This window comes from Delphinus delphis, chromosome 3 (genome assembly GCF_949987515.2).
Source record: "Delphinus delphis chromosome 3, mDelDel1.2, whole genome shotgun sequence".
Lineage (NCBI taxonomy): Eukaryota > Metazoa > Chordata > Mammalia > Artiodactyla > Delphinidae > Delphinus > Delphinus delphis.
In genome coordinates, this window is record NC_082685.1 from 4,785,453 (window position 1) to 4,797,334 (window position 11,882).

Below are 11,882 nucleotides of genomic sequence, written 5' to 3' on the forward strand. Positions count from 1 at the left end.
CAGGGCCAGAGCCAGGACCCCACTCAGCTCTGTGCGTTTATTGCTCATGTGTGAGATTTTAGCAAAGCACGTTATTGTATGGAACCTGCAGATGCCGTCACCTCCTTCTTATAAGTGGGGAAAAGCGAGGCCCAGAGAGGGGTGGTGACTTGTTCTGGGTCACACACACAGCAGTTTGGAGTTGGGTCCAGACTTAAACTTGGGGCCTGAGCCTCGACACGGTTGGATGTTGTTCCCGTGCTACATGACTGTGTTCAGGCTCCAACAACACTGGGGGCAAGGAGCATTAGCTCTTTCCGTCTTACAGAAAGGACACGTGAGGCCCAGAGAGGGTCAGTGGCTTTCCCAGAGACACACAGCTATCCAAACCGAAACATAGGCCTCCTAATTCCCGCCGTCCCTCTCCGTCCCAACAGGTCCTGCCAGGCCCGAACTCTGATGATTTCCTCAACTCCATCCTGGGTTCTGGCGAATCAGTGCCCAGCTCCCCGACCTGGTCTCCTGCGGCCAGTGACAGTGGCATCTCAGAAGATCTGCCCTCCGACCCCCAGGACACCCCTCCACACAGTGGGGTGGCTGCCACCCCGGTCAGCTGCCATAGCACAGAGTCTGGCAAGGGGCCCTGCCCCTCCTACCATACTGGCCCTGCCTGCCCCACCAGGAACCTTGGGCCAGTGGCCCAAGGGCTTGAGGCTTCCGTTGCCATAGACCTGGGTGAGTCCTGTGTCTTTGCTAACTACCCTCACCTTCTCCCAGGCACTTTACACGCAAACCCATTTTCGGTACGCAGGCCTCTCACTGTTGTGGCCTCTCCCGTTGCGGAGCACAGGCTCCGGACGCGCAGGCTCAGTGGCCATGGGTCCCGGGCCCAGCCGCTCCGCGGCATGCGGGATCTTCCCGGACCGGGGCACGAACCCGTGTCCCCTGCATCGGCAGGTGGACTCTCAACCACTGCGTCACCAGGGAAGCCCATGCAAACCCACCTTTTGAGATGGGTATTGGGATGCTGTCTGTCATGGGCCCGTTTTTCAGGTGGTTAAGAAATGAGTCAGAGCCGCAAAGGTGGGATGCGCCCCTGGCAGGCTGGTTCCTGCCGCAAGCATCATGCTGGCAACCTTATTTTTGTACCTTCCGTGCCTGGATCATAGTAGACGCTCAATGAAAGTGTGTGAGATCACGGGATCCCAGGCCTTGGGGTGTTCCCCCTGGACCTGGAGAAAGGCCTGATGCAGAAGCCACCGCCAACAGGGTATCCTTTGTCTCTTGAGCATTGCGATGGTATGGGAACGCTTATTAGTCCCTTTGGAGACTTGACAAAACTAAGGCTCAGAGAGGTTTAGTCCCTTGCCCAAGGTCACACAGCTCCACCCAGTCGAGATTAGAGCAAAGGGCTATTTGACTCTGAAGTCTGTGCTCTCCAGAGCAGCTCACCTACAGTTTGCCAGGTACCTGGTGGGAGGGAACCACAGGTGAATCAGACCTGGTCCTTCCCCCGAGGGAGAGGTAAGGCCAGGCCAACTGCAGATCCTGCTTATAATGCTGGGCAATAACAGCTACTCCCTCCCGGGTTGACAGTGGGTCCCTGACAATGTCCTGATGAATCTGGGTTCCCATCTTATGGTGGAGGGGAGACTGAGGCATCAGGTCTTGGGGCCCCAAGCTGTGCTACAAATCCCTAGCACATTGGGGTCAATGCTGGGAGCTTTGCTGGAGGAGGGAAGTAGAAGCTGGGAGCTCAGGGGCCCCCCGCCTGACTCCTTCCCTGTCTCTGTCCCCATCTGCCCTGTCAGAAATGTGGAGCCCAGGCCTGTACGCCGGGGAGCAGGCTGAGCTGGCCAACTCACCCCCACACTGCAACCTCACAGTGAAAGACCTCCTCCTCTCTGGCAGTGGCGGGGACTTGGTGAGCAGTCCCCACCCGACCCCTGGAGCATCAGAGGTGGGAGGGCACTGGAGTTCATGGGGCCCCAATACCCCCATTTTGGAGACTGGAAGACAGTCACAGACAGGGGCTGATAGTAGTCCAAGGTGAGTCCAAGTCACTTACTCTGACTTACACCCAGAGTAAGTCAGTGGGTCCCAGTCCTGAGTTCTCTGTCTCTTGGGCTGGGATACTTTCTACTATAGTAGTAGTATTAAAAAAAAAAAAAAAAGGGCTGAAACTTACCAAGCATCTACTATAGGCCAGGCACTCTTCTAAATGCTCTTAATGTATCATCTTTTAATTCACAGCAACCCTGAAAACTGGGGCTCTTATCTTAATTCTACGTTTGAGGAAATGGGCACAGAGAGGTCCAGTAATTTGACCTAAGTCACACAGCTGCTGCAGGCTTAATCCCTGGGCTGGCCCATTGGGCCTACTATGCCCATTGCACGCTGACTGAGGGCTGTCTATCTTGCCCTGGGGTTCGACTACAGGTAAACCAGACCTGAGAACCCAATCAGTACCTCCATTTCTCAGATAAGAAAGCCAATGCCCAGAGAGGTTAAGCCACAAACCCAAAGTCGCACAGCAAGAAAGTGGCCAAGTCAGAATTTGAACTCTAATTTGCCTGATGCCCAAAGTTGTCCTGACAACCTCTAAGAAAGAGCAGAACACCCCTCTTGACTTGAGAGATGCACGGTGAGCACCAGCTGTGTGCTCAGCCTCTGGGGACCTCATGGTCAAAAGGGGACAACTGACTGCTCATGGAAGTGTACCCATAAGGGAGAGAGGCTGGAGGGGCATTGCAGGTCCAGGAAGGCTTCCTGGAGGAGGCAGAACTTCAGCAGGTCTTGAAAGATAGGAAAGGTGAATGACTGCTCTGGAAATACTAACTTGTTTTTGTAAATGTGTCAAGTTTAATACTGTTGTTCTGTGTGTGAACAACGTTGGGAAGTGGAAGACCTTATCCCCATTTGGCAGATGAACATACTGAGGCTTGGATCCTGGAGAGAAAATGGTTGGGCTGATCCATGGCCTGGAATTCTAGGGAGTGGAATTTGATCCAGCGAATGTCAGGCTGCCCCAATCTCCACCTTTATTCCTGAGCCTCCCATTCCATGGTGTGACATTCCTAAGACTTGGCTCTCTGATGACCCGATTCTTTCATTTTCAATATTTCTATTTCATAATTTAAATTTAATTTAAAAAATTTTGAATAGGCAAATGCATTCACATAGTCCAAGTTCCAAAGGTACAAACAAGCAGACAGGGAGAAACACCCCTCACCCCCATTTCCTGGAGGCTCACTTAACCTGTGCCTTGTGTGTTGGATTTTCCCTTTGCTGTTGCAGAATGCACTGCAAGGAATGTTCAGAGCCCAGAGAAGTGCCTGGCATGTAGTAGGTGCTAAGTACATAGCTGTCTAATGACTACTTGTGAAACAAATTAAAAACTTGTATCTAAACAGCAATTCCTGGAAGTGGAATTGCTGGGTCAGAGGGCTGTGTGCTGGTTCTTTGGAGCCCTAGTGCCAGTGGGGACTTTACAGCAGATGGATCGATTGTTTCTCAGACCTGATGCCTCTTTCATTTCCCAGAGGCGGTCACTCTCCCTGCCCTCAAAGCAATTCTGCTGGTTTCCCCACAGCAACATAACCTGGCAGCCCCCAACCTGTTGCGCCTTGGGACCGGGCTCAGCCAGGAGCTGGTGCTGACAGAGGACGAGAAGAAGCTGTTGGCCAAAGAAGGCATCACCCTGCCCACCCAGCTTCCCCTCACCAAGGTGAGTCAGTGGGACCCCTGGCTCTGGAGCTCGCCCCCTTTCCTGCAGCTACTTGCCCATGAGTCTCACCTTTGGGTCTCCCACACTAGAATGTTAGGACGTGTCTGTCACCAGAGCCAGAAAAATCATCCTCAAAGCCACCGCAGTGGGGGCTTTCTAGCTGGCCGCAGTCTCCACCCAGCCTGTTCACTCAATATCAGTATCTGAGTTTGCTTTTCCAATTGGAAGACCTCTCTTAGTCTTGATAACTGGCCTCGGGAAAGGCGCTGTTCCCACAGATGGTCAGAAGATGGCGGGATTGCACCAATGCACAAAATCCAGTTGCCAGTACGGGACTGGGTTTGGGAGCTGGGAAGACCTTCAGGACCCAGGACCCCCCTAGAGATTCTGCAAGAATTTCGGGGCAGAAAATCTGGTCTTCAAGTCATCATGGGTCTGCCCTCAAGTCCCTGAGTCTGGGATGGCTCCCTTGGGAGGATAATGGGGTGAAGTTGTGGGGTCTGGACAAGAGAGCGGACCCTCCAGCCTGCCTCAGTCTGCTCCCCATGTCACTCTGCAGTATGAGGAGCGAGTGCTGAAGAAAATCCGTCGGAAAATTCGGAACAAACAGTCAGCCCAAGAAAGCCGGAAAAAGAAGAAGGAATATATTGATGGCCTGGAAACTCGGTAAGGCTGGGGTCCCGGGACACCACACTTAAGGGGGAAACTGAGGCCTGAGAGAGGGATGCAATGGAGCTAAGGTCACAGTTTTCAGGATCTGACAAAATTAGCGTTGTTTCCTTCTCTGGGAGAGACGATTTTTCACGTGAATTGCGAGGATGGAAAAATGCCTAGTAAGGTGGTACAGGGCTCAGGTTCGAGGCCCCTTAATCCCCTAGAAGATGTTATGCCAAGAAGGGAGAAGGTATCATCCATCTTGTCCTGGCTCTTTGCCTGAAGATGGGACATTTACTTCCCTTGCTGAGCATCACTAATCCTCAGAGCTGTCATGGCTTCCTTTGGTGGGGGAGAAGAAAGGCAGAATTTCCTCAACTTAAGAACTGTGCACCCGGGACTTCCCTGTTGGCGCAGTGGTTAAGAATCCACCTGCCAATGCAGGAGACACAGGTTCAAGCCCTGGACCGGGAAGATCCCATATGCCACGGAGCAGCTAAGCCTGTGCACCACAACTACTGAGCCTGCACTCTAGAGCTCGTGAGCCACAACTATGGAGCCCATGGGCCACAACTACTGAAGCCCACGCACCTAGAGCCCGTGCTCCGCAACAAAAGAAGCCACTACGATGAGAAACCTGTGCACCACAACGAAGAGTAGCCCCCACCTGACACAACTCGAGAAAACCCATGTGCAGCAACAAAGACACAATGCAACCAAAAATAAATAAATAAATTAATTAATTAAAAAAAAAAAGAACTGTGCACCCCAGGACTTCCCTGGTAGTCCAGTGGCTAAGACAACACGTTCCCAATGCAGGGGGCCCAGGTTCGATCCCTGGTCAAGGAAATAGATCCCACATGCCACAACTAAGATCCATGTGCTGCAACTAAGACCTGGCGCAGCCAAATAAGTAAATAAATAAATATTAAAAAAGAAAAAGAACTGTGCACCCCAATCTCATCCAATCGCCTCTCTCAACTCATTTAGGCTACTGAGGGACAGGCTCCTCTTTATTCTTTAATAGAAACATAAAAACTTAGCTTGCACACTTTTTAAACCAAAAGTGATTTAATTAAGTGTTACAGATTTGGGTTTTCTATTTCTTTTCTAGTCAATTCTGAGATGTCATATTCTTCTGGGAAGTTGTCCATTTCAAATTTACTGACATAAAATTGTTCATAGTTCTCTCCTATTATTTTTTTAAGTTCTGAATAATTTATAGTTGTGCCCTTTTTAATTACTCATGTTGTGTATTTGTGCCTTTTCTTGTTTTTTATCTTGGTCAATCTTGCCAGAAGTTTGTCTGTTTTATTATTCTTTTCAAAGAATGAATTTCTGGCTTTTCCTCCCACGCAGTTGTCTTTTTGTATTCTAGTTCCTTTATTTCTACTCTTAGCTTTATTGTGTCTTTAGTTGTGTTTTGTTTTGCTTTTGGTGGGGAAGATCTATTCTGTTGTTCTTTTGCTAACTGTTAAGTGTGTATGTTCAGCTGGTTGAGCTGTAATAAGGTTATACATTTTGCGGGACTTCCCTGGCAGTCCAGTGGTTAAGACTCCACGCTTCCACTGCAGCAGGGCACAGGTTTGATCCCTAGTCAGAGAACTAAGATCCCGCATGCTGAGGGGCCAAAAAAAAAAGAAAAAGAAAAAAGGTTATACATTTTCCTCTCCGCACTGCTTTATCAGCATCTCATACATTTTGGTTTGTACCATTGTCATTACCATTTGGTCCCTAGGTCTTTCTTAATTTACACAGTGGATTCTTCTTTATCCCATGAGTTATTTAGAAGGAGGGCCTTTTAGTGGGAGAATTTATTCTCTTCCCTGGTTGTGATATGAGGACTAGCATATCCTCATGCCATGATTTGAGTGTTTTGGTTTTTTTAAAGATTTTTTGATGTGGACCATTTTTAAAGCTTTTATTGAATTTACTACAATATTGCTTCTGTTTTATGTTTTGGTTGGTTTTTTTTTTCTTTTTTTTTTTTTGCTTCAAGGCTTGTGGGATCCTAGCTCCCAACCAGGGGTTGAACCTACATCCCCTGCACTGGAAGGTGAAGTCTTAACCACTGGACTGCCAGGGAAGTCCCATGATTTGAGTGTTTCAATTCTACATCTGAGTGGTCTGGGCCAAGACAGCATTACCAGATGGATGCAGATGGGAAAGGTGGGGTTGCCGGACTGGACCCCAAAACCCTAGATGGAATGATCACATTGTCTTGTTCCTCAAATGTACTCTGCTAAGCCCCTAATCAACTTTACTTCATATCAGTGCCCAACTGCTCTATGAACTAGGTAACTGTATCTCCACTTTACAGATGAGGGGACTGAGGCCAGACAGCAGAGTGCCTCAGGGTCACAGGGAGGGTGAAGATTGTAACTTGGGTCTCCTTGGACTCAGTTGCCATGCTACTGCGTCTTCTCAAAGCATCACTGCCTGAGTTTGGTGGTCCATTTCCAATCCTGGGGGCTCAGGCCGGAAGAAAGCCCCCACACCAATGCAAAGATGGTACCTAGGAGCCAGGCAGAACTGGGTTCAAATTCTGGCCTTGTTACAGACTTGCCAGGGTGACTTTGGGTGAATGACTTCCCCTCTCTGGGCTTCGGTTCCCTGCCTGTACAGTGGGGCCTCACAAAGAGATGTTAGTTTGACCTGTTGGTGACAGGCATATTCTGAATGTCACTGTGATGTTGCCCCTTCAGGATGTCAGCCTGCACTGCCCAGAACCAGGAACTTCAGAGGAAGGTCTTGCATCTTGAGAAGCAGAACCTGTGAGTATTGGTCAAACTGGGGCAGAGAACAGGAGGAGCTGACCCCAGAGTCCCTTGCAGGAGAGGTGGACATGGGGGGACAGGCTGTGTGACGGCAGGGCAGAGCAGGGAGTAAGGGCTCCACTTAGAAAGGGGGAAGCCTGCAGAGAAAAGGGGTTTTGGACTTGGGCCCTTGAAGGATGTATAAGAGTTCACTAAAGGGAAGATGCTGCCGGTAGAGGAAATGGCATATGAATGGCTAAAGGCTAGGAGTATGGTATGCTGGATAACTGCAGGTGATTCCATCTGTGGGTGCATTTACTTAGTCAATTTTTTGGGGGGGTGTCATGGATGATGCCATTACAGGTGTTTGTGAAATAGCTTGTGTTAACACTTTAGTTGTGATGGGAGGAGGTGGTATTTCCTCCCCCCCGTCGTGGTCAACCTCCCGATTCACATTTTGAACTGTTGGATGTCTGCTCTGGTGGCAGAGAGGACTTTGTTGCATTCATTCAGCTTTGGGAAAGAAATGTATGTCTCTGTCAAGTTGTTGGGTGTTTTTTAAACCTTAAATCTTTTATCCCCCTGCATATACACATTCATCTTGTCACAAGGTCAGTGTTGCCTCCATAATTGAGTTAATACAGGCTAAATTTCCATCTTCTGTGATGTCCTGTTTGAAGTTTAAACAGCTTGATCTATTTTTTAAAAACCTATCAGCATATTCTTCATGTTGTGTGGACAGTGCTTGGTGCCTTATTCTTTCATAGAATCGTCTGTTTGAAAATAGTGAGGGATTGATTTTTTTTTCCTAATAAATTAATTTATTTATTTGTTTATTTTTGGCTGCGTTGGGTCTTCGTTGCTGCACGTGAGCTTTCTCTAATTGCGGTGAGCAGAGGCAACTCTTCGTTGCGGTGTGCAGGCTTCTCATTGCAGTGCTTCTCTTGCTGTGGAGCATGGGCTCTAGGTGCACGGGCTTCAGTAGTTGTGGCACGTGGGCTCAGTAGTTGTGGCTTGTGGGCTCTAGAGCGCAGGCTCAGTAGTTGTGGTGCACGGGCTTAGTTGCTCTATGGCATGTGGGATCTTCCCAGATCAGGGCTTGAACTCGTGTCCCCTGCATTGGCAGCGGATTCTTAACCACTGAGCCACCAGGGAATTGATTGATTCTTACGGTGGTATTTAGAAGGGAATTTTAGTTCTTTTCTTTCTGTGCTATAATGTAGCTATGTTTAAACTTTCCAACCAGGTCATATATTTTCTACTAACCTGTTTTTAACCTGAGGAAAATTCTTGAGCCATTGTTTCCAAGTAGCTTCCACTGAGTATTTGCTACATTGGCATACTTCTAGATCAAACTGTATGGCCCTACTTACTCAATTTTTATTTAGCATCTACTCTGTGCCAGGCATAGTTCTGGACACTGGGGCCCAAACAGTGAACAAAACAGACCCAGCCCCTCCACTTAAAGACTCACAGTCTACTGAGAAACAGACTCAAGACAAACAAAAATATATGAAAGATCATTCAAATAGTGATAGCCACTGGGAAGAAAAATAAACTAGGGGGAAGGGGCTAGGGAGTGAGGGGGGTGCCATTTTAGGCAGGGAGGTCAGATAAAGTGACATTTGAGATGAGACCCAACAGCTAAGAAAGAAGCAACTACAAAAAGACCTGTGGGGGGTGGGGCAGGGGAACAGTGTCCTTGGTACTGAGAGAACAGCCTGTGCAGAGGCCCTGGGGCAGGAATGCTTGTGCATAGGAGGAACAGTGAGGGGCTGTGTGTCTGGAGCAGAGTGAGCAAGGGGGAGAGAGGGAGGAGGGGAGGGCAGGGAGGGGACGGGACTGGCTGTGCCAGGCCTTGTGGGTCTCGGGGAGGACTTGGGCTTTTACTTCCGAGGGAGATGGGAACTCTGGGAGGGTTGGGAGAAGTTGCCTCACATTTGAAAAAGTGTGGAGCATGAACTCTAGAGGAGGCAGGAGAAGCCTGGGGGGCCCAGAGGCTGGGGCCGGTGTCCAGGCGAGCAGTAATGGCAACCTGGGTGGAGAAGGTGGGGTGGCAGAGAAGTGGGTGAGATGTTCAGTGATTTATTGAGGGAGCTTCTGGGACTTTTAAGAGCAGTGGGGCCTTGAAGGATGGACGGGATTCAGACTTCAGCCAGGCTGGGGGACCCCAGGAATCACAGGGAGGCAGGTCAAGGCTATGTAGGGATCAAGCAAGTCTTCCCGTTTCCACTAAGGTCCCTCTTGGAGCAGCTGAAGAAACTCCAGGCCATCGTGGTCCAGTCCACCAGCAAGTCGGCTCAGACGGGCACCTGCATAGCGGTGAGTCCTGACCCCCAGCTCCAAGGGGCTTGTCAGCCTTGGCAGAGGGTCCTGTGGGGGAGGTGAGTGTGAGTAGGAGGACAGCCGGCCCTGAGCCCCAGCTCACGCGTGCTCCAGTCTTCTGGGCCTCAGTTTCCCTGCCTATGAGACAAGTGTACTCAGGGGAGGGGGAGGGATGGGGTGACCCTGCCCCCATCTCCACCAGGTCCTGCTCTTCTCCTTCGCCCTCATCATCCTCCCCTCCATCAGCCCTTTCGCCTCCAACAAAGCCGAGAGCCCCGGAGACTTCGTGCCTGTACGAGGTAGGTGGACCAGGGGGTTGCTCCTCCCTCAAAAACCCTCTGGGCTGCCCCATGGGTGCACTCCCCTTGGATCCCCAGCCCCCATACTGGGCCACTGGGAGAGGGGGAGGAGGCCCCCTTGCAACTGCTTCCTGAGGCTGGGGGCTAAAAGAAAGAAGGGACCCAGCCCCCCAGGCCATCCCTCACGACCCCCCAACCCTTGCTCAGTTTTCTCCAGAACTTTGCACAACGATGCTGTATCCCGTGTGGCTCCCAACACCGCGCCAGGCTCCGAAACCCCAGGACATGGGCCCAAGGCTGGCACACTTCAGGAAGGGCCTCCAAGCAGCCCTCAGGGGGAATGGGGATCCCGGGACCCGCCGGCTCCGGACAACCCGACGGAGGATCTGGACAACGGGACCCTGGTCCAGGGCAACTCCATGAAGGAGCTGGACCGGGCCGCCCTCCTAGACTGTGCCCGGCCTGAACAAGCACTTGGCCCAGGGCGCGTGGGGCTGGAGGTAGCAGTGGGGGAGCTGTGAGCACCACGGGTACGTGCCCCCAGGCCCCTCTAGTCGGGTGCTGCAGTGGACAGAGACAGGCACAGGTATCCGAGGTGAGGGAGAGACCCCGGCGATGGTGTCAGGATGGAGACACGCAGACTCACAGCTTCAGACCCAGGTACCCAGGGCCATGCAGAAACTGATGCTCAGACACAGACCATAAGGCCACAAAGCCTGAGAAATACACGTACAGACCCAGGTGCAGAAGGAAACAGGAAGACAGACACCGACTGATCCACAGCCCCAGAGAGATAGGCATACACCAGGCCTCGGTAACTCCCCGCTCAGGGACTCCTGCCTGCCCCCTGGAACACAGGGAGGAGGAAGCGGCCAAGTCTGCTGGGACCCTGGCCCTGGAGCACGGGCTGAGCTCTGAACTTCGGGGCCGCCATGGCTCACAGCTGTTCCCTTTTTCTAAGACTGCTACGGTCCTTAATAAAGTATTTTGAGAGAACACGGCTGGCATGGAGGTGGAGTGGGATGGGGGCTGAATTAGAATCTGGGGCTCCCCAACCCACAGAAGGAGGGACTAGGCCAGCCTAGGATAGAGGAGTGAGGCAGGGGGTCCCTTGACCCCCAGGCTGGAGCGGTGACCAGAGAGGTGCCGGTGCGTGTTCAGCACCTTGGAGAGCGGCGGCGGGCGGAGAGCAGGGCGCAGCAGGAGGGCGAGGTAGCTCTGGCCCACACCCCCACACACACCCCCGACTCTTCCAGGGTATTCGCGGAAGGCCTGCGGCAGTTGCCTTCCTGGGGGGCCGGGCTGCCCACCCTGCGTGTTTTATGGATGAGGGCACTGAGGCGTCGGGAATGAGGGGACCTGCCCAAGGTCGCAGCTGGGGAGGACTGACCCCAGCTGCACCTGCGCTCTTCCTTTAACGCATCACCCTGGCCCTGCCCGCTTTGTACAGGTGCCCGGGGGTTGCAATTGAGATAAAAAAACGTGGCCTCTCTCCTCAAGGGGCTCACAGCCTAGTAGCAGAGGGCACATAATAAAGAATCCCGCAAGTGAGAATTACAAACTGAGGACTCAGCAAATATCTGCAGCTGGTAAGGCCCTCCTTCGCCCCCAGGCCTGGATTGCACCCCAGGCACACATCCCAGGGGGTGAGGGGACCACACAGCCCTGCCCCCAGGGACTAGGGCCCAGGGCAAGGTTGTGGATGGCAAACACAGGCTCAGATGCAAGAAATTCTTTTATTGCATTGAAGGCTTTTCTGGAAGCCTGGAGGAAGCCAGGTGGACCCACCCTTCCTCCTCCAGCCCCAAAGGCAGTGTGAGCCTCTATTGTCTGTCCTGCCATGAAGTCTGGCTCCTAAATGATGGCCCTGCCTCCCTTCCCTCCTGGAGGGACTGTGAAGGCTGTCTGGGGGTAGGCAGGGGTTGGGGAGTGTGAGGGCCCAAGGGTCAGAGGAAACCACAGAGGGCCTGGCCACACCTCCCAGGAACATCCTGAGTCAGAGGCTGGAGCCTGGGGGTGGAGCAGGTACAGGGGGTTGGGGGGTGTCAGCTCCAAGGTCAGAGTCCAGGGGGGCTGCTCCTTCCCAGGCCCCCTCCAGAGGCCCCAAGCTAAAGGGAGGTGCAATGGAGGGCAAGTCTGCCC

At 52.1% G+C, this 11,882-nt stretch overlaps 1 protein-coding gene across 4 annotated transcripts in view; it reads left to right on the forward strand.

The window, feature by feature from the left end:
* CREB3L3 (cAMP responsive element binding protein 3 like 3) overlaps positions 1–10,736 on the forward strand; it is a 40,399-nt gene extending 29,663 nt beyond the window's left edge. For 3 of the 4 annotated variants that reach the window (XM_060007459.1, XM_060007460.1, XM_060007458.1), the window contains 8 exons: positions 417–714; positions 1,791–1,903; positions 3,572–3,706; positions 4,266–4,372; positions 7,066–7,134; positions 9,354–9,438; positions 9,644–9,740; positions 9,948–10,736. In XM_060007459.1, the coding sequence (XP_059863442.1) occupies positions 417–714; positions 1,791–1,903; positions 3,572–3,706; positions 4,266–4,372; positions 7,066–7,134; positions 9,354–9,438; positions 9,644–9,740; positions 9,948–10,261 (1,218 nt within the window). In that variant the 3' untranslated portion in view covers positions 10,262–10,736. The remainder of the gene's footprint in view (positions 1–416; positions 715–1,790; positions 1,904–3,571; positions 3,707–4,265; positions 4,373–7,065; positions 7,135–9,353; positions 9,439–9,643; positions 9,741–9,947) is intronic. The other variant, XM_060007461.1, reaches the window with a different exon arrangement.
* The last annotated feature ends 1,146 nt before the right edge of the window (positions 10,737–11,882 follow it).